The 24608-nt window shown below is 44.2% G+C and overlaps 11 protein-coding genes across 14 annotated transcripts; 4 read left to right on the top strand and 7 right to left on the bottom strand.

Annotated features, from left to right (window-relative positions):
* Nucleotides 1-1892: 1892 nt before the first annotated feature.
* Nucleotides 1893-2391, bottom strand: LOC133836812 (neuropeptide-like protein 31). The gene is made up of 2 exons (XM_062267398.1): nucleotides 2346-2391; nucleotides 1893-2293 (listed from the first exon to the last, which is right to left on the bottom strand). The coding sequence occupies exons 1-2, from the start codon at nucleotides 2389-2391 to the stop codon at nucleotides 1989-1991; spliced, it is 351 nt and encodes a 116-aa protein (XP_062123382.1). The 3' UTR covers nucleotides 1893-1988.
* Nucleotides 2392-3129: 738 nt separating this feature from the next.
* Nucleotides 3130-3621, top strand: LOC133836811 (uncharacterized). Its single transcript, XM_062267397.1, has one exon. The coding sequence runs from the start codon at nucleotides 3130-3132 to the stop codon at nucleotides 3619-3621; it is 492 nt and encodes a 163-aa protein (XP_062123381.1).
* Nucleotides 3622-4829: 1208 nt separating this feature from the next.
* On the bottom strand, nucleotides 4830-5464 carry LOC133838700 (lysyl oxidase homolog 1). The gene has a single exon (XM_062269887.1). It carries the CDS (start codon nucleotides 5416-5418, stop codon nucleotides 4933-4935), a length of 486 nt encoding a protein of 161 aa, XP_062125871.1. The 5' UTR covers nucleotides 5419-5464; the 3' UTR covers nucleotides 4830-4932.
* Nucleotides 5465-5806: 342 nt separating this feature from the next.
* Nucleotides 5807-6750, top strand: LOC133838699 (calcium-binding protein P). Its single transcript, XM_062269886.1, has one exon. It carries the CDS (start codon nucleotides 5847-5849, stop codon nucleotides 6651-6653), a length of 807 nt encoding a protein of 268 aa, XP_062125870.1. The 5' UTR covers nucleotides 5807-5846; the 3' UTR covers nucleotides 6654-6750.
* A 1082-nt stretch (nucleotides 6751-7832) lies between these two features.
* On the bottom strand, nucleotides 7833-10557 carry LOC133838694 (G2/mitotic-specific cyclin-B3). The gene has a single exon (XM_062269880.1). The coding sequence runs from the start codon at nucleotides 10231-10233 to the stop codon at nucleotides 8362-8364; it is 1872 nt and encodes a 623-aa protein (XP_062125864.1). The 5' UTR covers nucleotides 10234-10557; the 3' UTR covers nucleotides 7833-8361.
* A 281-nt stretch (nucleotides 10558-10838) lies between these two features.
* Nucleotides 10839-15832, bottom strand: LOC133838692 (phosphoinositide 3-kinase regulatory subunit 4). Its single transcript, XM_062269877.1, has 9 exons — nucleotides 15463-15832; nucleotides 15165-15351; nucleotides 14646-15106; nucleotides 13924-14512; nucleotides 12849-13859; nucleotides 12573-12786; nucleotides 11871-12516; nucleotides 11193-11807; nucleotides 10839-11129 (listed from the first exon to the last, which is right to left on the bottom strand). The coding sequence occupies exons 1-9, from the start codon at nucleotides 15558-15560 to the stop codon at nucleotides 10898-10900; spliced, it is 4053 nt and encodes a 1350-aa protein (XP_062125861.1). The 5' UTR covers nucleotides 15561-15832; the 3' UTR covers nucleotides 10839-10897.
* A 103-nt stretch (nucleotides 15833-15935) lies between these two features.
* On the top strand, nucleotides 15936-16412 carry LOC133838701 (uncharacterized). Its single transcript, XM_062269888.1, has one exon. The coding sequence runs from the start codon at nucleotides 15982-15984 to the stop codon at nucleotides 16351-16353; it is 372 nt and encodes a 123-aa protein (XP_062125872.1). The 5' UTR covers nucleotides 15936-15981; the 3' UTR covers nucleotides 16354-16412.
* On the bottom strand, nucleotides 16341-19159 carry LOC133838693 (uncharacterized). Of its 4 annotated transcripts, none has more exons than XM_062269878.1 (3): nucleotides 17359-19157; nucleotides 17101-17300; nucleotides 16341-17021 (listed from the first exon to the last, which is right to left on the bottom strand). In XM_062269878.1, the coding sequence occupies exons 1-3, from the start codon at nucleotides 19050-19052 to the stop codon at nucleotides 16423-16425; spliced, it is 2493 nt and encodes an 830-aa protein (XP_062125862.1). In that variant the 5' UTR covers nucleotides 19053-19157; the 3' UTR covers nucleotides 16341-16422. The 4 variants fall into 4 exon arrangements, 2 of the variants coding, with proteins under 2 accessions (XP_062125862.1, XP_062125863.1); XR_009893973.1 differs by having other exon boundaries at nucleotides 16880-17021; nucleotides 17101-17304; nucleotides 17359-19158; XR_009893974.1 differs by having other exon boundaries at nucleotides 16881-17021; nucleotides 17077-17304; nucleotides 17359-19159.
* A 318-nt stretch (nucleotides 19160-19477) lies between these two features.
* Nucleotides 19478-21664, bottom strand: LOC133838184 (delta-1-pyrroline-5-carboxylate dehydrogenase, mitochondrial). Its single transcript, XM_062269184.1, has 3 exons — nucleotides 21521-21664; nucleotides 21065-21316; nucleotides 19478-21006 (listed from the first exon to the last, which is right to left on the bottom strand). Exons 1-3 carry the CDS (start codon nucleotides 21598-21600, stop codon nucleotides 19527-19529), a joined length of 1812 nt encoding a protein of 603 aa, XP_062125168.1. The 5' UTR covers nucleotides 21601-21664; the 3' UTR covers nucleotides 19478-19526.
* A 73-nt stretch (nucleotides 21665-21737) lies between these two features.
* Nucleotides 21738-22136, top strand: LOC133838196 (uncharacterized protein C15orf61 homolog). Its single transcript, XM_062269197.1, has 2 exons — nucleotides 21738-21894; nucleotides 21964-22136. The coding sequence occupies exons 1-2, from the start codon at nucleotides 21738-21740 to the stop codon at nucleotides 22092-22094; spliced, it is 288 nt and encodes a 95-aa protein (XP_062125181.1). The 3' UTR covers nucleotides 22095-22136.
* Nucleotides 22137-22539: 403 nt separating this feature from the next.
* Nucleotides 22540-24457, bottom strand: LOC133838187 (venom acid phosphatase Acph-1). The gene is made up of 7 exons (XM_062269188.1): nucleotides 24093-24457; nucleotides 23911-24006; nucleotides 23704-23832; nucleotides 23508-23621; nucleotides 23298-23435; nucleotides 22809-23213; nucleotides 22540-22751 (listed from the first exon to the last, which is right to left on the bottom strand). Exons 1-7 carry the CDS (start codon nucleotides 24240-24242, stop codon nucleotides 22587-22589), a joined length of 1197 nt encoding a protein of 398 aa, XP_062125172.1. The 5' UTR covers nucleotides 24243-24457; the 3' UTR covers nucleotides 22540-22586.
* Between the last annotated feature and the right edge of the window lie 151 nt (nucleotides 24458-24608).

The following is a 24608-nucleotide window of genomic DNA, read 5'->3' as shown; positions in this document are numbered from 1 at the left end:
GTTCGGCATTTATAAACAAATTTGTATTTCAAATAAAAATAATTGTAGTTAAAAATTATTATTCTTTATACACTAATTTAATTTAAGCTGCTTGAAGAGTTCATCCTTAACTATCCTCGGAAGTTTTGTCCTGGCAAGTTGCCGAGTCCAACATGTGCATGCGGATGTGGATTAACGACGCGTGCAATGTCTGCATAACCGCGTCCGGCGCGAGGTCCTCGAACATTTGGCGCCTGAGCAAGTGCCAAGGATAACAGCGCGAAGCTGACGAGCAGTAGGAGCAATAAGCGTTTTCCTTGCAGCGGAGACATGATGTTAGTCTTATTAATATTGCTTAGTGTTACTGTTACTATCACTGAACTTGAAGAACTGCATCTCAATGCCGATCGATCTAAGCCTTTTATACTTATGTTGATTGCAATGTCTATTCGCTTGGCCAGCAGATTATTTCCATTAGCAATTGCTTTGCAAGTTTATCGAGCAGGTTTTTTGCCATCGTTGACAATTGACGACGCATGCTTTGCACGTCTGTTTACTGTCCACACTACGCCATTGTTAATCTCTCCTGCTCTCTATAGATCGCTAGCTGTTCATCCCACAACGCCAAGTCATTCACACCGCTTGCGATCGCTATGCCATAAATATCAACGATCACGTTTTTTCTACTCTACACTCATGTTGGGAATATTCTCAATCTATCTGTAGCGATCTTAGCTTTTAATGCTTGGCTCCAAACAGCATTGTGAATGATTTGGTTTGAACGAGCATAACTTACTACAAGTAATTAACAACACAGTTTAACAAATGACGTAGGTGCGCCTCTTAATATCTCGTTGCATTCCAGATTCCTATTCCGATTTGTTGTGTGTGTTCTACGACGTATTTGCCATTACTTCCTGCAGTATTCAGCTTCCATTGTGGTCGGTGGGGAACCACTAACCACCTGCATATCTTCCGACATCGCACAAAGTGTCATTGAGTCAATGTTGTTTGAATCATTCGAGTGCTCGCAAGTGCGCGGTTTATGTGCGGCTACAAATAAAACCAGTATTCCAATTGCGTAGATAATTAAGCTGAATATGTATTATTACAATTTAGGGAATGTTGTTAACGGATTTATAAAGAAATGTTGACTCAGTTCATTAAGGATATAAGAGTAAGCATGAAATACATTTACTTGGTATTTTTGTTTTTATAGTTATACTTTGAGTTGCACAATAAAAAGCATCTGAAAATACTTTTCTAAGAAACTGGTTTATAAATCGCACTAACATCCGGAAATCAAGATGACATTTAGCAGAAGTTTAATTTTATTTAATTCTTAATAATGACAGAATAAAATATAACTATTTTGGCTTGTTATTATTAACTTATTAAATACTCATTTGATTATAATAAATTCCCAAAAAATTTAGGTTAATTCAAAGGTCGGGGCTTATCGAAAAAATTTCTAAAGACCTAATCTAAATATATGGCATCAACTTCTGCTTTAAAACTCAAACTTTAATTTCAATATAACCGAGACAAGCATAAAATATTAGTTCTTTTATTTATTCTTCTCATTTGTAGAGTAGAATATCCACTTTATATGCATTGCATTGTATATAGTACTTAGTATAGATTGTGTTGTTATGCTCTGTTTTTGGGCGTGATTCGCGTGACAGTTACGTGACACTCCCATCTCTATAACTAAAACTGACCTAGTCGCAGAGCCGTCACGTACCATCGATCAGTCTCAGACACAACTAGTGTTAACTACAATACGATGTTTATGCATCATCATAAACATTTAATTTTAGCCACGTGAACTACACAAGTTACAGTAATTTTTGTAAGTGCTGCAAAATACTTATGTTCAAGACACAGTGGAAATCAAAATACACAAGAGAGTTGTATAATTATAATCCTAAAAGGTTTTCTAGTTTATTCGTCATACAATATTAACATTGCTTATAATTAAATGCGAGGAGAGTTCTGTAAGCTTAATTTTAGCCCCATAGCGGGGAGTAGGGAGCTCGGGGTAGATAACGTCCAGCGCCTAGACCTAGATATCTATCCTGGACCAGCACCCTTGCAATATCGGAGTAAGTGCGTCCAGTGCGTTGTCGACTTCTGGTTGGCCGTGAGTAGGAACCGCTGTAGCCTCCTCCTCCATAGCCGCCTGATCCATAACCGCCATCGTAGCCTCCATAACCTCCGCTTCCGTAGTTGCCATAGCCTCCTCCTCCATAGTAGTTGCCATATCCACCACTTCCGCCATAGCTACTATATCCTGCATAGTTGTCTCCGTAACCTTTTTAATCCCTTCAACGCCTTGAAGAACAAAGCATTGCTCGACTCCAGACAACTGGCCAAGAGTCCAATAAAGATCAGCAGCGTAGGCACTTTCATTGTTCTGTATCGACTGAGTTCTGATTTTGTATCTAGGCTTCTCAAGCCTATTTATACCCTACGAGTGCTGGAGAATCGGGATGTCATGGATGACACATGCTGATCTTAATGGCTTTTATTTCGATGCCTTTTTATTTGTTGTCTGATATTTTCTGATTTTTGTATATGTCTCGCCACCTGAATGGCTGAAGATCTGCTCGCATAATGCTAATGTCGATTCATGCCAGTAGCCAACAAAGTTAATGCATTAAGCTGAATTACTTTGACCGCTGTGGAACCACCACAAGATCGGCATGCAGATCACGTTTGTACGTGCGGAAAAAAGATCCAGATAGAAACGTCGCAGACTCAACTTCAACCATCTTCGGCTCAGTTCATCTGTCCAGCGTGCGTCTTCTGTTTATTTCCTCTCAAGCTTTTTAAGCTAAAGCTTTTTTCGGTGGGGCTTTTTTTTTTGTTTACCAATTTGATGATCACATAATACGCTCCGTTAGAGAGCGCATGAATCTCTCAGCGATCACTCAACGATCGCTCAATTCTCGTCGTCTTGCATTGATTAGACACCGCGGGAAACAAACAAACCGAAGACAGGTTTTTCGTACCGATCTCCGATTCTCCGGCCCCGCAAATCTCTTATAGCTGCGCATCCAAAATCACACTCCCCTCAGTCAGAATTCGCAGCTCTTGTCGCTTGGGCGATGCTCAAATAATAATATTTCCATTCAATTCGGCGCGAACATGACGCGAATATCAAACGAAATGTTGAGCTCGACCTTCGTGGCGTGTCTTCTCTACTTATTCCTCATCCGCACGTGCTCGGCCCAATTTTCAATTGCAACGTCATCGGCCTCAGCGGGTAGTGCAGTGGCTTCTGCCGGCGGTGTCACTTCCATTGCGCAAGTGCCTCAGCTGGGCTTCGGTTTCGGGTTGAATCAATGGCAACAGCAGCCAGCTGGAAATTCATTCTACAACAATTACATCGGACATCGTCGTGGCGGACCAAGACCGGGAGGTCGTCCACCACCGCCGCCTCCACCGCCACCGTCGTCTAATCCATGGGGCTGGAACAGACAACAAGCTGGCTGGGGAAACTGGAAGACTCAAGGCAACAACAATAATCCCGGCTGGGGAGGCGCTAACTGGGGCGGTGAACCCACGCCTCCTGGATGGGGCAACAACAGACCTTATCAACCTGGCTGGGGGAAATGGAAATCAACCCGGCTGGGGTAATGGAGGCAGACCACCACCACCACCACCGTCAGGTTGGGATGATAGACGTAATCCACAACCGGGTTGGGGAAATGACGATCGAAGACAGCCAGGATGGGGAAATGACGATAGAAGGCAGCCTGGATGGGGAAATGATGGAAATCAGCAACAACCTGGCTGGGGAAACGATGGAAGTCAGCAACAACCTGGCTGGGGAGATAACACGAATCCACAGCAACCAGGAGTTAATCCACAACAACCTGGCTGGGACAACAGCAATCCGCAGAATCCCATCTACCCGCCTAATAACGATGGCAATGGTGCAACTGATCCAGGCAAGACTAATCTGCCCATGCAGATGCCTTCTACAACACCCCCCGCCTGCTCAACCCGAACCCACACAATCCACATCCGACACACTGATCACTGGCACCAATCGTCCACCCATTATTATATCGCCTGTGCCGCCAGCGAATCAAGGCAATACTCTGATCATAGGCACCAATCGCCCGCCTCTAGTTCCAACTCCTCAACCTACTCCAGCGCCCGTTGCCACGCCATATTCCCATAACATCGAAGACTCCAGGCAGCGAGACATTATCTTCCCTAGCTCACAGCAATATGTGCACTCTCCTGTTGTGGAAACCCCAACAGAGCTCATCGATGTGCGAAGACGTTAAGCGCAGAGATCGTTATACTATATACTTAATAATCTGTCTAGATAGCTGTATATTTTGTAGATTTAATAATTACAGTATAGCCTCTGAAAATTGAATAGTCGATGCGCAAGAGTGAACAGCAAATTAGTACAGTGATTACTCTTAAATAGTGATTGTATTCTTATGAAAGACTAAAGTGAAGTTTCCTATGTGCAATGAAATATAAAAAATATTAAATATTACAAAAAATTGTGAAAAAATAATTTAAAATAAATTTTAAAAGTGATTTGTTAACCTCTCTCTACCTCGCTTAACGACCTCAGCTGGAAGCATATGTTGGCCGCTAAGTGAACATAGAGAACAGTTTGGGAATTCCATCAGTTCTTTGTTTCGAGCGCTCACTGTAGCTGTATATTTTGTAGATTTAACAATTATAAATATTCATACAGAGAATAAACCCATGATTTGGCATTGTTTTGCTCTCTTCGGAGTGAATAAACTGAATAAAGTGAACATACTCGAATCACAGCAAAAACAAAAAAAAACAGGTTCAATAAACAAATCATTAAATACAAGAGAGAAGGGCATTTGTTTAATAAATTATGTACATACACATACTATATAGCTTAAGAATAATATAATGTGTCATGATCTCGACGATGCCTGACCGAGATTAGTAGCCATGTTGCTTGTAGCCTCCCACTGCGGCATGACCTGCATAACCCTGTGAGTAGCCATTTGTCGGCGGAGGAGGACGATTGTAGCTCGGTTGTGGCTGTGCATAGTAGCCCTTGGTTGGTGACTGATAGTAGCCATGAGGAGGCGGCTGAGTATACGGAGGTAGCTGAACATAAGACCCTGGTTGCACATAGGTCCCTGGTTGGGCAACGATGCCGCCGCCATAGCCATGCGAACTGCCACCGCCATAGTAATAATCGTAGCCATGATCGTAACCTTCCTGTATTAGAGGTCCGCCTGGATGTGGTGGATGCATTGGATACGAATGCGGATGATGATGCACCGGTTGTCTGTAAGACTGGTCGTAGTGTGGTCCATCAGTGAGTTCATCCAGCAGCACCTCTGCTATCCTGTCGAATGTGGGTTTGCCCTCGACGCCAAGCAACAAAAGTAAGAAAGGTATTCCAATGACGAGCTGCATCTTTGCTTCACTTAGTTAATTGTTTGACTATGAATCGTCTTGATTCTACTGCATGCTTATATAGCATGCGATCGACAACTGATAACTGCGTCTTATACTAAGTATTTGTGGAGGTAAACAGACTCTCCGTATAGTACGTAATCGCAACAAGGTCGCAGAAATTGGAATTCCTGGAAGAACTGAACCAAGGTTTGTTGACAGCCTAAGCGATCTTAATCTAAAGTTCTACAAAGTTCTTTTTTGGGGCTGAAGAACAGCAGTTCTTTGGATTGCTCGGTTTCGAAAATTAGCGAGCATCTCTGTTGTTTTTCATTACTCAATGAATGCGACCTCAATGATAACCCCGCGTAGCAGACGCCTCGTTTGCTACATTTAAATACACGCAGTTTCAGCTATTGAAGGTCCAGTTTCAATTGCGCTCATCCAACATGCACTGCAAATTCATTTACTTGCTGCTGTCGCTGATGGTCATTGGCCTGACCCAGGGATCATCGCAATATTCGCGCGACGAGAGCAGCGAGGACAACAAGACTCAATTCAATTTGGCCTCCACCTTCAGTGGCGACATCAACAGCAATCGTCATCATGCACGCGCCCATCTCAATTCGCAACTCTATCCAGATGTCGCACAACAACCGTATCAACAGCCAAGCGTCGGCTACATCTCGACTGACATTGATCAGCCGTCTGCTCACGAAAACGGCGGCAATGGTCTTGGCACTCTAGGAGTTGTGCAGCCGAATCCCGTGTCTGATCTACCTACACCGGTTGTTGGCGGAACTCGTCCGCGGCAGCCAGTGGCAAGCATCTATCCCGCACTGCCAGTGCCAGGTTATCCAACTCAAGGAGTGCCTGGCTATGCAGCGCTACCACAGCCACCAGTGTCTGGCTATCCGGGTACCTTTGGTCAACCACAAGCAGTTTATCCCGGCTATGGCTATCCCGGCGTTTACTTGCCACAATATCCAGCATATCCCGGCTACCCCGGACAACAGGGCTGGCCCGGCAACATTCCGGTTGTGACGCATCCACAAGGTGCACCCACCAGCTACCAGCATCAACAACAATATCAGCCACAAGATCATTATGATCGCAGCTTTAAGATGAACACCGAGTACAAGGAAGACGGTGTGCACACAGGACCCTTCGAGGTGCTCAACAATCACAATAGGCAGGGCTATGGCAGCGGATATGGAGGCGGCTATAATGGTGCCTACAATAGGCCAGGTTACTGAAAACGAGAAGCTGCAAAAGTTATGCTATTTTTATGGTCATAAGTTAGGTGTAAGCTTACCCGCTCGAGCAGCGGCAGCTGCTGCTGCTCCTGTCTCCTGTCTCCTGTCTCCACAATAAACTTGATTTCTTCACGCCCAAAAATACAAACTGAAAGTAATTAGCAATGTAGCCGGCGCTGCACCTTGAAGAAGACAGCGAAGACGACGACGACAACTTTGTGTTTCATTGTCCTATTGAAATACATAGGAAAGGTAAGGTAAGGTAGGGTACATATACCTAAGTGTGTATCTGTATGTATAAGACACCCTACCTTGCCAACCGGAAAACAAGAGTAACATGCACATTTCACAATGAATAAGGAAACTACCTGGTTGCAGCCAGGCAGCCGAAATAAAGAACTGAAGGGACTGCGAGGACTGCGAGGACGGGGGACCCCGACAAAGCAGCAAGGAAAGGTGGTAGAAAATCAACGTCAAGGCAGCGACAGACAAGCAGACAGACAGACCTTTTTTTTTTGCCGGGCTTCAACTGCAACAGCAATCAGTTGGTTATGTATGTGATTTGTTGGACAAAGACGATTACGACAACGGGATTGGAACGGAACGACGTCTTGCGATGCAGCCTGCCACGCACAATCCAAGACATAATTTGGCGCTAAAAATGTGTGCTCGAAGGATCGCGCCAAAAAATTCTAAACAAAGGAGCTGCAAGTAAATAATATAGATTAACAACACATATAGAACACATAACTCGAACTAAATAGAGACTCACCTGGAGTTCTGGAGTTCTGGAGCAGCGAGTTGGAAGAGATGAACATCTTTCGAATTTTTTGGGAGACAATTGTTTATTGATTGATTCTCTTGACTGGCTGTTAAAACAAACACACACACATCGAGTACAAACATAAATACAAACTACACTACATAATAAATATGCAGTTAATATAGTAGTTAAGACAAATGCGACAAATACATAATGGGAAATGGTTTAACAATAACATAACTACAACAATGACATACATAATAATAATATATGGCGGCTATGGCTCATTTGTTGTTAGTTAGCAATACTTTTCATTTTCGTTTGTTTCTTTTGCTTTTGGGGTTAGTGTCTCATCGTATCGTTTAATCCAAGTCAGCTTTGGTTGTTGTCCGTTTTGTTGGCGTTGTTGCAATTGCTTAAAGTATATATACGTTAGTTTTATTAAATGTTTAGTTGTTCAGATTATAAATTAGCATTACATTTAATCAAAAATATATTTATATATATGTATATGTATATGTGTATGCGTGGTAACTTAAGATTGACAGTTGTTCAATGATGGAGTTGGATGGGGGGAGATGAATGTGTTTAAAAGCGTAAACAATAAACATAAATGATTGAATTGCATGAAAAAAATAAACAGGAAATTTTTCAATGAATAAAGTCAAACATAATGCGAAATAAAATAAAATTAAATCGTTAAATACAAATAAAAATGAAATTAGTCCATGGTAATGATGAACAGTTTAGTTAGTTTTGTTCTGGGTTTTGGGGAGGATTATGATTATGATTATGTGTGTCCAAAGATGGGTTTTAAGTGGAAAATTTAAGTATCTTAAATGTCTAAGTGAAGCGTAACATTTTTTTAGCTCATCATTTGTATTTTTTTGTGGTTTTCTTTTAGTTTTTCATATATGAATTTGGCTAATTTGCTCGCGATCTTGATCAGAGAGACGTATTCAGATCGAGATTGTTTTGAAACATCTGCGCATTGCTGAGCAGCGGAACACGGGCCACCTCATGGAATATCTTGTGCGAATACTTGTTCCGTATCGTCTTGATGGTGGTGCGCGGCTTGCGATGCAGTCCTGCATTTAACACCGGCACCAATTCCGCAAACTGAGCCAACTCATAGCCCGTGTAATAGACCAATGTTGGCGTCCAAGTCTCCGCCTCAAGATTGGCCTCGCCGCCATGCATCCTCAAGGCCATGAAAAGAGCAGCGCACGCCATCTGCGAATCACTGAAGCTAACGGTGGCATAATCCATCAGCGACAACTCCAGAATGTAGCGAGCCAGAGTCAAAGTGGGCATCGGCACCTTGGCACAGCGAGCGTAGCGACGCAAGAAGCGATACGACAACGGAATGCCGAGATCATAGTCGATGATGCGCAACGTTTCCATCTCCATGCGCACCAGTTCATCATGATTGTACGCATTGTCGCAAATGTACAAAAAGTCCTCGATCAGCGGCGGTTGACGCTCGTCGTATTTGCAGGCAATAAAAAAGGCAGCGGCGCCCAGAAGCTGCAGTTTCTCCTTGTTGATAACTTGGCGGCACAAATACAAATCCACGATCTTCACAGCCAGATACAATGTCTCATGATTCAGCTCGAATGTCTCCTGCACCTCAACCATCCAATCGACGAGCAGGGTGCGCATCCAGGCCGTCAAATGTATCTGCTTTGGCATATAATCCTCAATGAGAAATTCGGGTTCGCGCAGCTTCAAATAGTTGAAGATGTCCATGGCATAGTGCGACACCTGGAATGGATCATCCCAGTTCTTGCGATCAAAGTCCTCCACATCCTCCGGCACCGGGGCTTGAATGGCCACCATAGCCGCAGCAGCCGAGGCCTTGAGCACCGCCTCCTCAGTGGGCGATTTGTTGGTTAGCTGTTGTTGTTCAGTCTTTTGTTGTTGCTGCAATTTGGCAGAACGACGACGCACTGCCTCAAAGTTGCCAGACAGGCGCATCGATTCGCAGCTGGACACATCCTCCAAGGCGGACATATACAAGCTTTCCTCAGTCTTATTGAAATCATTCGAGATGCGACGCGTCGGCTTCACAGCATTTGTTGGCGGCGGCGGAGCGGGCAACTTTGGCTGTTGTTGCTGCTTCTGTTGTTCCTGCTGCTGATGCTGTTGTTTGGCTTGTACTGGCAGCACGGGCATAGGGGCTGCATGGGGAATGCGACGTTTGCTGGCCTCCTCCCACTTGTCTAGCAGGCGATGATACTTCTCCAGCTGTTCAGCGGGATCAACCTGATGATCATCCAATTTGGATGCAGCGCGCGTCATTATTTTGTTTGTAGTCGTTGTTACTCCAGCTGCTGCTGCTGCAGCAGCTAGTGCTGTTTTTGTCAATTGTGATGTTGATAGCACAATGGGCACAAGATCAGCTGGCTGCAAATTAGCGGTAGATGGCGCTTTAATCACAATGGGGCCATTAGCTGGCGCCAATACACTAAGTTTGTCATTATTCTTCGCATCCACGAGCGCCTGCAGTTGTCGTGCCGTCGGCTTCTTGGGCTGCTGCTGCTTGGCATCGTCGTCGTTGGGATGCAGCGTCATTACCTTAACATTATTGGTCAAATTGCCGAGCGCGGAACGCTTGATCTTATCATTCTTTATGGGGCTGTTGTCGGCCTTGCGTTTACCGCGCGTCTGCATATTCTCCACATTTGCATCAATATTATGATTGGCGGCGGCTGCGCGACGCGTCGTCAGCCCTTTGGCCCGCAAGCCGCCCGCAATGGATAGTATAGCTTGGTTATTTGCTGCAGCAGTGCGAGTGGTACCTTTGGTGGGCGCCATTTTGAATTGTGTTGGTTGTAATTGTTGTTGTCGTAGTTCCGTTCCAGTTGTTGTTGTTGTGGTTGCTTTGCGACCCTCGCGTTGTCGTCCTGCTATTCACAGCGACTGCGTGCGCGTTCTTTATGTTTCTTATCCGTTTTTTAGTTTGCTGCTGCTTGTTGCTAGTTACTTGAGTTGTTGTTTAATTTGTGAGCGAAACTATTTTGGTTTGAGACAGTCTGTAATTTTTCAATGTCTTGTTTCTAATCTCTTCACAAATTTAACTTTTTCACGTAAGACGCTAGGCCGCTCTGCTCCTAACGGCGCTTGCAAAGATACAAAAGCGAAAAACAGCGCCAGCTGCAGTTTCCAACAAAATGTGAAGTTGGCTGCGGCGTCGCTTCTTTAAACGCAGGGTTGTCACCTCGACAAATAGGCATTTGAAGTTGCCACCACGTTGAGATCGCTTGGCGCGTTGTCCCCAGCTAGGGACAATTTCAAGCTGTTAGCAATCTGGCAATGCTGGGCACAAGGAAATTGCCGATGCACTGTAATGCAACAGTGAATTTGAAATTAACGTACAGCAAAATGTAAACATAAAATAAAACACAAATGTTGTATGTGGCTATGAAGGTTATGAATATTTAATTTGACTAATCACAGATAAAATGTATTCAATTATAGTCTATTTCCAAAGCTTGATGACGCCGTCGCGCGATGCCGACGCTATATAAATTTGTCCCTTATCCTTACACATCAGCAGATCGGTTATAGCATCATGGTGGGTGGCTTTGGGCATATCCGGTCCAGATCGGGGACTTTCCTCTATAGATGAGCGCATCTGCTGTGAATCGCCGGCACTGTTTTTCGGAATGATTTGCTCCTCAATTACCTGGCTGCCATCAATTAACCGAGAGCTGCGAAAATTCACAAATAAGTTAGTGATAATTCAGGACAGTAAAGCTAACTCATTTCCATACCTATAGTTAAAGGTCAGATTTGTCAAATTATCATTGGTAGCTGGCACCTTAAGCGAAGAGTTCTTTGGCGCACCCAGATCCCAGTAGCGAATACGCTGATCTGAACTGCCTGTCAATATGAATGGCGAGCCATCGACGACGCCACTCAGAATGCCACAAGATGTCGCCGGATCATTGAGACTGGTGTTGGTCAAAACTGGTGCCGGGCTAGCCCAGAGCACTGTCTGCCGTTGGCCCGTCTCAATGTTCCAGACGGACACCTCGTTGTTGGACTGCGAGGCCGAGATCAAATAAGATGGCTCTGTGGGATGACAAGCGACTTTGCGAATCCACGAGTCGGCGGGATGCTTAATCTCAGTGATGGGCAGTCGGAAGCGCAGATCCCAGCAGATGTGTTTGCCACCGCTGGTACCAGTGGCCAGCCAAGATCCCGTGGGATCCGCACAAATGGTGGTAATGACGCCATGCCGCAGCTCATTCTGCAACCGCCAGGCGCTGTGTTGCATGCGCGTGTCCCAGGCGACAATGCCGCCATAGAGCGTGGCATAGACAATGACGCTCTGCGCCGCCTGATCATAGGCATGCATGTCCACAACGGGTCCATCGTTATGTTCACTGTAAAACAAGAAGTGTAATTAATAAATGTAGCTCAATTAGGGATATACTCGATTCAATTACTTCTGATCCAATGCCTGCTGCAGCGTCATCTTGGTGGAGTTGCGATCAATGCGCATAATGAGTAGACTTCCATCCTTGCCACCCACTGCCAATGATTGTCCTGCATCACAAGCAGCCAGCGCATAGATCGGCGTCAACGCTGAATACACTTGACGGGACTTGTTGATGCCCTGATTGCCATTGAGTTTACTGCAGTCCCACAGTCTGACGGTGCCATCGATGCTGCCGCTAGCAAACAACGATCCATCAGGGCGGAGTGGCGCCAGTTTAATTACCGATTCGGAATGCTCGTGAAGATGCGCCACAAGCGTGCCATTCATACGCCAATTGGACGGATACGGCGTCACCAGCTTGTCGTAGTTGCAACGCTGCGACAAAGCGAGCACATTATAGCGCCGCTTGATCTTCAACGTCAGTGATTCCAGATCCTTGCAGCACTCGGACGAACGTTCGAGTGAATAATTGCGATCCGGCATCGTATATTCGCCCAGCGAGGTGGCTGTGCTCACTGTTGTCGTCGGTACGCCCAGCATCATGACTCCGGAGGCGGGACTGCCAGAGGAACCAGCAGCTAGCACAATGTGGGGCGTGACGGCTGCATCCGAAGCGGGCGACACCAAAGTGGGAACATGGGCATCGCTGGCACCTAAAATAGTCCATATTTGATATTTCCATTTAAAAGTCTAATTTCAATTTTCTTACGATTGTCCAGCGGCAACTTGTTGACCTTGTCCGCCAGTGGATATTCATGACAGGCCACATGTTTGCGACTGACCACAATGCGTCCATTTCCTGATGCCGGATCATCCAGATCTTGCATAGTCTTATGCTTTTGCGAAATGATAAACGGACTCATCTCCAGCAATTGCAGCTCAATCGCGTCCGTCAATCCCTCCGAGGTGAGGCGTCTGAAAAGCTGTAGTGTTTTGGAAATGTGAGTGGTTCGCTTGGAACAACCAAAATCGCCAAAGCACTTACATTGCGCAGAGTTTGTCCCATGTCCTCGTACTGCGGCTGAGCGCCGTCTCGTGCAGCCATGCGTTGACGCACACGTTCATCTAGAGCGCCATAGAAGGGATGAATGTCTGAGAAGCGCAGCACGCTGTCGAAGATCTGCCTGGGAATAGGTGGCTGTAGGCAATCGAGCAGTATGTGCGGCTTCTCCACTTGAATAAGTGGCGCCTTCAAATACATGCCAATGGCGGGCATAATCTTGCACTGTACATCAATGGCGCTCAGATTGCGCGCCGTGGTCGCAATCATGCCACAAATCTCATGACGTATCCATAAATTAGGATGGCACAAATAGCAGGCGGTCTCCTTGACAATCTCCGTCACAGTTGGCTTGCGTATGTGACCCAACTCAATGAGTATGGTTACAGCTCTGATGGCTTTAGCGATGACAAACTCTTCGCGATCCGAGAATCCTTGCTGTAGCAGTGGCACCAATATATCCGACGCCTGCCAACCCACGTAGCCTGCAACGCCAGCGATGTTATCGTAGAAAGCACCTCGCAGATTCTTATCCTCATCATTGAGGAAAGTCATAATGTGTGATAGTATCACATCGTTGGCCTTCTCCTTGCCAAAGAATGCGCACAGATCGCAGATGCCCGACTCCATCAGCGTCTGCTTGACAATGGGCTGCGTGTCGGTGAGCAAACTAAGCACCGCCTGCCGCACAATATCGTGCAGCGCATTCAGCTCCGCCTCGTAACGTGGTGTGGGCATATCGTTGGGTGCATTACGCTGCGTCTCCTCCAGAAAGTAAACAGCGCTCTTGGCTAGCGCAGCAATATTGCGGGCAAAAGCCACGCGCACAATGACAGCGCTTGAATCGCTGGCCAAATCCGTGATGTAAGGCAGTATGTATTCGGGAAAAACGTTGGCATCGCTGCGAGGAATGTCCTTCACCATGCTAAGACAGGCAGTCAAGGTTTCAATCGCCTGTACTTGAACCTTGGCTGGTGAGTTCTCCGCCAAATTGAGCTACGCAAATTGGAAAGAAATAATTAATAAATACGTTATACTTCCATTAAAATATATAGCTTACAATGTAGGGCAATATGCGATCCAATATGGTCTCGGATGTGGTGTACTTGGATAGTTTTTGCAGCAGTTGCAGTGCTGCTATTTTTGTGTTGGACTGTTTCAGTCCTCGAGTGCACGAAGTGACCACTGTGATGATTAGTATCAAGCCATCCTGCTCAGGCGGCAAACGTTCACATCGCTTTGGATCCTTTTTCTCTTGAGTCTGCTGGTCCTCGTCATCCTCACTGGGCGTCAAATCCTCGGCTTGTGTCAGCACCTTGATGCAGTGACCAATGTCCTTGTGCAGACATTGTATCTTGTCATCGGGCGACATGATGGGCGTCGATGAGAACATTTGCAAGTAAGACTGCAGAAATGAGTAGAAATATTCCGGGAATAGTTTGCCTCGCTCCTGATCCAAATAATCCTCGGCACTCTTGCGGTTCAGCGAATTAATGTCAATCATGGAGGCAAGCAAATTACGCAAACGTTCGTTCTCAATGCCAGCCAGATGCTTCTTCACCAGTTCGCGATCACCAGCTCTATAAGCGAGCAGTTGGGACAGCTCAAAAGGAGCTGTGCCCTCAGTCCAGAGCTCAAGCAAGGCGCAACTGGAAAATAAACAAGAATATTATTAAATAAAGTAAACACACAAACTTTAATCAGTGTTTATAAAAGCCGTAAACAAATTACGTAGATTTTATATTATTCTCAATGAAACGAATATATAACATAAATACTTACCCAGCCGAAAAGATGTCCATGGCAGGCAGCAAAGTGTTACCCGCATACGAAGGCGGCACACGAATAATTGAATCAGAGTGAATCACCGACATGTTGCCATTGTTGGGATCATCCTCGGCGGACAAAGTCTTAACAAAACGCTCAGGAGCAATATAACAAGTGCGTCGTCGACTTGTATCAAAGAAATATGTGTAATCAGCTGGATTATCTTCGGGCAGATAAGTTGGCTTGAATGAAGCAAAATCGGACAACAAAATCCAATTCCAAGAAGTGATTAAAATGTTCTCCAGCTTAATATCACCATGGCAGATCTTTTGCTTGTGACACTGGTTCAGAGCACACAGTATTTGAAAGGTAATCCACTTCTTCTCCAGCACCGTAAGAAATGGTCGAGTGGAGACACGATCGTAAAGACTGTGCTTTACATACTCTCGCATTATGTAGGCTGCCTTATCGATCAGCTGTCAAATAAAGATAATGAGTAATGAGCATAAATTATAGATATTTTGATAGACAAACCTCCACTCGTTGAAAAGGCAAACAGTTGACCGCATTGGCAAGCGTTAAGGTTTTCTTGATGCTCTCCAGGCGTTCCTTGTGATCCTCCAGCGGTAGAGTGGGATCATGTTTGACAAACACTTTGACCACAATTAAACCTTCCTCTGTTTTGGCTTTGGCAACTTTAAAGAATCGCGTGCTGCCCATACTGTAAGTATAGGGGGTGGGAATGATGTATTGTAGATAAAAATATATTGTACATACATATATATATAAAGCGTAAGGCGTAACCAGCTGTTTGTTAATTGTGTGTACTCACTTTAAGTCGAAAATGATTTCATTGCCAAACTGGCCTGAAAAGTAGTGTTCCACTGCATAGATCTGCGAGGGTGCAATGCCAACCAATTGATTGCCCATTTTGTTAGCATTTGCACCTTATCACTGCTTGCACTAATGCCTTGTAATTATAATTTGTTTATTTTTGATTCAAAGAAACCGAAACTCTCTCTCTGTGTTGCTTGCTGGAGCAACTTCGCGTAGCGTAGTGAATTTTTATGTTGAGAGTGTTGGTAAATCGCGTAAGAACAGCTGTTTGGCTTCGCTGGTTATCGTTTGCTATCGATAACATTACGCGCGCACAGCTGGTGCGTTTAAATAAATGCGCACACATAAGCGAAACTAAATTCACCATATGTCAGCATATATTTTATTCTACAAATCAAAGTACAGAACTTAAATGGCACAAATCACTGCAAATTCAGCAAATGCTGCTCTATAAATACGAAGCATAATTACCGCATTTAAATTAGTACTCGTTTTAATTGAGAACATTTAAACAATGAACTCAGTTACGCTCTCGTTACTTATCGTCTGCAGCTTGGCACTGGCTCAAGCAGCCAGCTGGCGTCAATATGAGGATTACGTGGAAAGTGACGAGTACGTCCGCCCAAGCTGGACACACAGACACTCGGAGATGTGGCCCTGCGACGTCGCCGATTATCCCGCTGCCCACTTGCTGATACACAAGGTCGAGAATCGCTTGGACAGCATTGACAACGAGCAGATGAGGAAAAATATTGTGTATTACGTTGTTGACCGCTTGAGACAGTGCAAAACAGATGAGCAAATGGACGAGCACTGCGTAAAGCGATCCATAGGCTATGCCATGTCCTTCATCAATCACCACAAACGTCAATATCAGCAATACTAAATGTATATTCAAGAACCATATAAAAATAAATGAAAGCAAAAAGAAAACAAATTAAATAATTTCAAAAGATCAATGTGAGACTGCTGCATGTGGATGCGCAGTGTGTGCTTGATGCTCCTTCTCCAGTTTGCCAAATTTACTGCGTATATACAAATGATCTTTGATGCGTTCCTTGCGCATCTCGGGTAGCCCATAACGTCTCAGGACATCACGTCGCTCAAAAATCGACATGGTGACATCCTGACAGTCCTTCGACGACTGACAAAATGTCCAGCTGCCAAAGATGGTATCGATGCAACCACAGTTGCGACAAAAGCCAATAAAAGTTCCCATCAACTTGGAGCCCAGTTTTCGGCAAGAAAACGAAATAGGACCACCGAGAGTGCTCACAGCATGTCCAGTGAAAATCCAGTCGGAAATATTCTCAATCAGCTCATGTGGACGAGGAGGCAGTGTTTCCTCTATAGTAATATTGAGTGCCTTTAGTTCACCTTCCTTAAAGCGTTCTCGTATTTGCGATGGTGTCAATTTGACGCACTGACGCCGCACTCGAGGCTGGGCACAGATGGGTTTGGGTGCCTGATTGATCACACGATGTTCGTCTACAATGTTGATGCGCACGCCGAGCAGCAGCGACTCCCATGAGCCTGTTAATTCACAGGGAGCACCTGTTTCAGAAGAGAGTAGGAAGTGCAAGTGTTTAGCGGATTAGCGGACTCAAACCTCATCGATGGTTTTTTGGCTAACCGTCAGCAGGTTCGGCAAAGCAGCAGGGCAAGCGATCAGCAGCCCACATTTCCACCCCGCGATTAAAGTTAGTGTCCTGCATGGTTTGTAGGCGAGTTAGAATCTTCTCCAGCATGGGAGCTACATTCGCTGGTGGCTGTTGCTGCTGCTGCTGCACTTCCGGCGTAATCTTGTTTGGAGTTTGATATCCGATGGTCTGGCTTGCTTTTTAAAAAGTCGCGTAAGCTTAGTAGTTTGCTTAAATCTTGACTAACTTACCCGAGTTGCTTGGCAGCGGATATAACTGCGAGCTGGAACCACTGGAGGAGGCAATACGTTGAGCCATTTCCCAATGGTAACACATTCAGCTGCTTGGCCATGTTGTCAATCATCCGATTTCCCAACTGCTGAGGCGGTTGTTGTGCTGGCTGATTAACGAGCACCTGAGGAAATCCAATACCAGTCGCCTCCAAGCCACGTTTGTGGACCGCTTGATGCTTCGCTTGCAACACCTTGAGCAAGTGCAGCAGCTGCTTTTGATTCTTATTTAAAGTTGCTGCATTTGTCTTCTCACATTTCGACTTGGTCTTCACATTTGTCTGGCGATTGTCGGAATTGTTAATGGGCTCCTTTTGGGCCACTTTCTGCTTGGATACCAAGGGAATATCGTTCCACACCATCTGTCGCTGCTTTGAATTGTTTATATAGTAAGGCTTGGGTCCTCCATTTGCAATCTTCTTTTGCTTGTTCAGCTGCATGCAAGCCTCGAGTGCCTGAAAGTAATCATTGCCCTTGTCCGACTTCCCATCCACTGTGCCCGTCAAGCTGGCGGAGTTTTTCATTTCCTCGCACTGACATTGCGTCAGCTTGGCAGGATCAGCAGCTAAGGCAAAACGAGAGGCATCACAATGACACTGGGATTGTGTATTTGTTGGACTATCCACAGCCAAAGTGGGTGACTTCTTGGCATCGCAGTGGCATGAGGATAACTCTTTGGGTAGCGACTTTGCTGGCGCCTTTAGTATCTCGTTGAGCTTGGTCTTGTATTGCTCATAAAGACCTCCAGTCTTCACATCTTTGGAGATCTCTCTAGCTAGTATATTCCTCGACATTCTCTTGATATTGTCAACCTTGCTATTAAGCTTGTCGTTTGATATTAATCCTTCTCTTTCGCGATTCATCTCATCATCGATGGCTTTGACAAAGTCATCCATTGTATGAGGTTGCTTTAGATTTTCCACCACATTCATCAGTTCGTTCAAAGCACTTAATCTAATGGGTTTGTTGCTGAAGAAATTGGTTCTTTTCGGATCTGAATTGGGTTTCTTCCAAGCGCTAACAAACTCCTTGTAGACGCGATTCAACTCGGCAATGCGACGCTCGGCGGCATTTTGTTCCTCTTTATTATTTTTACTCAGCTCGGATTTGTCTTTGCTGGGCAAATCCATTTTAAGTATAACCATGCCTTTCACATCAGGTTCACTGTGCTCCTTGTCTACTGGTTTTTCTTCTAGATCCTTGGGCTTTTGCTTGGGCACACACTTGAGGTCGTCTACCTGGGACTGCTCCACTTGCTCTAAACTGGCAACTGGCGATGTGATTAATTGTGGTCTTTTTGCTGTCAAGTCCTTCTCTATTAACGAGGATTTAACTCCACTGCCCACATCAGTCTTGAGACTTTTCGGTACTATGGAATCCCCATTATCCTCCTCCGCCACCGCTGTATGCTCAGCTATTAAACCCCCGGCATGTTTGGCCTCATCACCCACTTCCTTGACACGATCCCGATAAGCGTTATAAAGACGATGCACATCTATTCTATTCTTGATATTGCTTGCCTCATTATGTGGTAGAGTCTGTGATTGCTTTTGCATTTTGTTGGCATCGCTGGGCATGAAACTGAAGCAGAGGAGAAGCAGCAGACAAATGATGGTTAATTGAATTTTGCGCTGAACAAAGCGCCAGCCAAACATTTCATGTTGTTCAACATTTGGCAAGAGCAAAAGTAGATATTTATTTAGAATTATTTAAAGGTAATTTTACGACAACTTTTGACAACTAAAGTCGAGCAGCAAAAATTTGAAATAAACAAAAAAGTCAAATACGAATATTAAACAAATATTTCAGTACTATATTCAAGTCTTTTAGAGAATCCCTATACATACCTAAAAAATAAGAACTGAAGAACTTTTAATAGGCTTATAGTCTTAAAAACAATTGTCACCAAGTCACCAAAAGATCTCTTTCTCTTTTCATTTTTGAGTTGCAGAGGCTTAAATAAACAACAACAGACAACTGAAAGAATAAACAGCAGACATCAAAAACATCTTCAATTTGTACTTTTATTGTATCCTTCTCCCTGAAGGTTATTAACTCACGAAATCAAAAGAAACTAATATACTTTAAACACTTTTAATTTTGAAGCCACATCAATTATTATAAAGAATTTAATGCTCAACTTTCGTAGATGTCTCTCGTGTCTCGAGCGTGGCTCTCTTCAACTCATTGGAGCCTAACTCCATGTAAGGATAGTAAATATTCGTATGCGGCACGAGGGATTCCTTTAAAATTTGCGGCGATGTCCAGCGCAACAAATACTGAGGACTGCCCATCTTCTCATTGGTCCCAGAGATGGCACCGCCGCCAAATGGCTGCTGACCCACCTTGGAGCCGGTGCACTTGTCGTTGATGTTTAAGGTGCCCACATTGCATCTGAAGGCATCGCAGGCCTGCTTGATGAACTTGCTGTCTGTGGCAAATACCGAAGCAGTGAGGCCATGATTGATCTGCGCCACCTTCTCCATGGTCTGTTCCACTTGGTTGTCCTCGTAAACGTACACACAGAGTATGGGTGCCATTAGCTCATCCTTGCAGAGGAAATTGTCCAGGTCATGCACCTGCACAATTGTGGGATCAATGTAATAGCCTTTGGTCTTGGTGCCCTTGCCTCCGATGAGCAGTTCACACTTGGGATCGTTGTGTATGTACCTGAGGTAGGTGAAGATGCGATCGAAGGCAGCCTGATTGATCACAGCCGAAAAGAAGCAATCACAATAGGTTGCTTCGCTTACAAACAGCTGTTGTGTGATGTGCAGCAGTGGCTGCTTAATGCGCGACTCCCACATCGACTTGGGCACGTACAACATGGAGCAGGAGGAGCACTTTTGTCCAGCATACTCAAAGGCTGCTCGAATGGTGCATGCGATAACATCATTGGGATCGGCGGAGGTGTGCACAAAGTGAAAGTTTTTGCCACCACATTCGCAGGCGAGCCGAGGATAATGATCATAGATGTCAATCTTGTCGGCCACCATGCGCCAAAGTATCTTCAGCACACTCGATGTGCCCGTGAAGTGAATCCCCGCCAGCTTCGAGCTGCGCGTCACCACTTTGGAGAATGTTGTGGGCCTGGCAGGTACAAAGTTCACCACGCCATCGGACACACCTGCCTCACGCATTGCCTGGAACACATACCAGTTGGACAGCAGTGCTGAATCCGATGGCTTCCACAGCACTGCGTTGCCCATTAGAGCTGGAGTGTAGGCCAAGTTGGCTGCTATGCTTGTGTAGTTAAAGGGCGTGATGGCGGCCACAAAACCGTTGAGGCCACGCAAGACCATTTGATTGCGACACACATCCGGATTAAGATTAGCGGGTTCATAGTTGGCCAAATCGCGCAGATAAATCGGATTAATGCGCAGCACATCAACAAGTTCGGCGACGTCCATGTCCGCCTGCATTAATGTTTTGCCCTGACCCAGCATTATGGCAGCTACAATCTTGAATCGATATTTACCAGCAATCAAATCCGCTGCCTTCTCCCAAATGGCGATGCGTTTGCTCAGTTTCACTTTGTTCCATTCAATTTGTGCATGGGCAGCCAAATCAATGGCATCTTCGATTGTGGCAGCACTTGCATAGCTATAGCTGCAATATTGTATTCATTTAAAATAAATCAAACTTTAATAATACTATGTTTGTTTACCGTGCTATGTAGTGATCTCTATTGTAGGGCAGTATTTGCACCTTGTCGCACTCTTGATACATTTCTACATCGTCTATTACTATGGGTACAGGTTCAATGCGATTAAGAATTTGAGCCAGCGCCAGCTTTACTTGTTTGCGTTCCTCTGAACCAGATTTATAATCCAAGAGCTTTTCATTATAAACGGGCATCAGATCAAAATATTCCTTTTCTATTGCATAGTGCGAATGTTGGCGTCCCAGCGACGGCAAGCTGAAACATTGAAATTTAGAAAATAAAATTGCCCGCCACTTCGTAATAGTTGGCAACGCGAACTTTGAAGATTGCATTTATCGATATCGATTAATTCACGCTTTCAGCTGTTTAGTTTAACAAATTGCACCGGCAGCGCTTGTTTTGTTTATGCAATACAAAAAGAAACTGTTGCGTTTTGTTTAAAATAAAAATGCAACTTACGCGCGTTTTGCTGAAACCACGAGCCTCTGAAGTGCTGACAGCCTATTTGAAACAGTGTCAAGAGCCATTTTGGACATCATACTTCGTTAAGGTGCGTAAAATGCAAGCAATAAAAAAGTATAAAAAAAAAAACAACGAACCAAAAACAGACCCCCAAAATGTGCTTAACAATAAATTTGGAATTTAGTTCAAGGATGTGCAGAATGATCAGCGTGGCATGTCACACTTCAATTGGACACTGGACACGGGCACAAACTATCATATATTGCGCACGGCCTGCTATCCGTATATGAAATATCACTGCAGTAAACGGGAAGTTCAGGATCTCTCACTGGAAGACAAATTTTTTCGTTTCCTGAAGGTGATCAACCTGGGTAAGTCAAGGGGATACAAATGTATTTATTTATAAGCGTATGTATCAAACGCCAATATTCATGTCACAGGATTACCAATGCTCTTCTATGGACTCGCTGCAATCCGTCTAATTAGCCATACAGAAATCGTTCGGGTCAGTGAAAAAGTGGAGGTGCCAATCTACTTTCTATATGCGGAGGATAAGGGGTCTAGATTTTGAATTTTTTGGAATTTTTTTCAAATACTATGTTCTGAAGTCTGGTGCTTGGGAGCAAAATATTTGTTCTGATTCTAAAATGTACATTGTAGAATTTGTTTATTGTTTAACAACAAATACATAACAGCATAATAACATTAGTAGCTACAGCGTCAGCATTCATTATGCTCAGCAACTGCTACATCCAAGGGCCTACGAGTTATATATATGATTTTATATGTTATTTCTTCAGCGATAATCATAGATTTTTGGGCGTTTAATCAATTTTAAAACCAAAGAAATGTTAGAATAATGATTACTTGAGTTTTTTTTCATTATTTTTTGAGTTTCATTCTTTGATCAAGATTACTGAATTGAGTTTTAAACTTAATTTATGAGAATTACCCAAAACAAATTAATATCGTTGAAGAAAACGTACATATAAAGGTTTAAAATCGTTTTTTTTATGGTAAAAGAAAATTAATTTTTTCGGTTCCTAGAACATCTTTAAAAATCCTAATTCTTGCAATCTGATGTAGGATTCTCGCAGGCTTCATCATAGTTGTCCAACAGCAAAGTGTTAAATGTTTGGGCAAATTGTGATAGCGAGCAGGGTGCATCACAGTTGGGTATGCTCAACTCTTTGGGAAACTTGTCCTCGCTATTAAAGTAATAAACCAACTAAAGGAACAGCTCATTAATATTGAATTCGATTCGGACAGATAATATTTGCCTTACCTTAACTTCGAAATCTCCATCGCTAAATGATTTGCTATTATGCAGTTCAAACACCAAAGCAGCTGCGTATTCGGGCAGCGTTGCGGTCTGATCAAGAATGCCCAGTGAGTTCATAACATTGACAAGCGTCACATCATGTCCAGCATATAGAAAGATTTTGCGATCTGGATTTAAATTCTTGCGGCGTTTGTTTTGCATTTTCTTTAGAATCTCAGTGATAAAAGCGCCGCCTTTAATACGCTTCATTAGATGTGTTTCCGTAAATAAAGCATAACTGCGTTCCACTAAGGGTCTCATTTCCTCGGGATATATATTCTCAGTCCAATCGGGTAGCGCCAAGTTCGCTTCCTCTTCGGTCTTTAATGTGGTATAAAGCAGCTCCACATCCAGCACATTGGAAATGTTCTAAAGTAGTTATATGTATTTTAAATAGATACAATATACCGAAAACAATATACACTTGGTATACAAATGTACTATACTGCTCACCTTGCCCGTATTCTTGGTCAGTCGCTTGTAGAGCGCCTTGTTGTCCTCGTTCAGTTTCAGCAGCTCAGCAGACGGAGATTTATAAAGCTTTTGTAGAATATTCTCATACTTGACGCACGTCTTCTTTTGGGCCAACAACTACAATTAAGCAATCATTAATTAGAGTACAGTCTTCTATATGGTAATTGTAATGATGGGGGGATAATTTACCGTGTCATCGTTGCGGGCGAGGGTGTTTATGGCCACGGGTTGCCAGGGTATGGGCAGCACATTGTTGTTATCCAGCGGTGGCATTAGGCCAGCCAAAACGCTCTGGGCGCTCATCTAAAAGATAACTACCAAACTGATAAGACATCAAGTTTCTTCTTATCACCGCACAATCATTGTGTATTCATTTTTGACGCACCACACAGCGTTCCGCAGCCGAGCTCAGGACATGCACCTGTTGCTGTGTGTAAATGCTGTTCGAAGGCAACAATCGATAATAACGCATGCGTAAATTTCGACCCAGATTGTAAGCCTGCAGACTGCCTTTCTGCAAAAGAGAGAAAGAGAGAGCGTAAGGAATTCGCTTTCGTTAAAACTTAACGAATCGATCAGCTGTTATGCTTACCGGTGTTAGTGCTCCAAGTCCCTCTGGCCAATCGTGCGCCGCATGTGGATCATTGGGATAGAAGCCACTGGGGTTCTTGGCACCATGACGAAACAGCTGTTTATCGTTTCACACAAAACCGCAAAGCAAAACAAAATAAAATACTTAATGCGCATGCTACTTTTGGTATTTAGTTCACTCACAATGGATATCATACGTAGCTTTTTCAAGCCCTGCTCGTCGTTGCTGTCGCCAAACACGAAATACGCCATCATAACGAAACATAATGCGCTGCCCAATAATATAACTGATATTTTGGTGCCACGCCGCGATTTGCAGTCGAACGGTGACATCTTGTAATTGTTCGAATTTGCTGCAGTTTATTAATATATACGTAGTATATGGTATGCACTAGAGAACTACACAAAAAATATTTATAGCCTCAAAATAGTTGTTGTTTATTTCATGTGAATTTTTTCGGTTTTTTTTTTTGCTGTTCACGCGAATAAGAAACAGAAACAAAAACTCGCATAACACGTCTAACGACAGCAAAATCAACGCGGCAACTGAAATACCATCAATAACAGCTTGAGGCAAATCGCTGAGAGCAGCACTTCAGTGTGCGAAGAGAGCAAACAGAGAGTGAGAGTGACTGAGTGTATAGTGAGAGACAGGCAGTCGACAAACATGTGCTAATAATCAAATTATGTGGATGTCGG

Source organism: Drosophila sulfurigaster, chromosome 2R (genome assembly GCF_023558435.1).
Source record: "Drosophila sulfurigaster albostrigata strain 15112-1811.04 chromosome 2R, ASM2355843v2, whole genome shotgun sequence".
NCBI classification, from domain to species: Eukaryota; Metazoa; Arthropoda; class Insecta; order Diptera; family Drosophilidae; genus Drosophila; species Drosophila sulfurigaster.
This window is presented reverse-complemented; position numbering and strand designations above follow the sequence as displayed.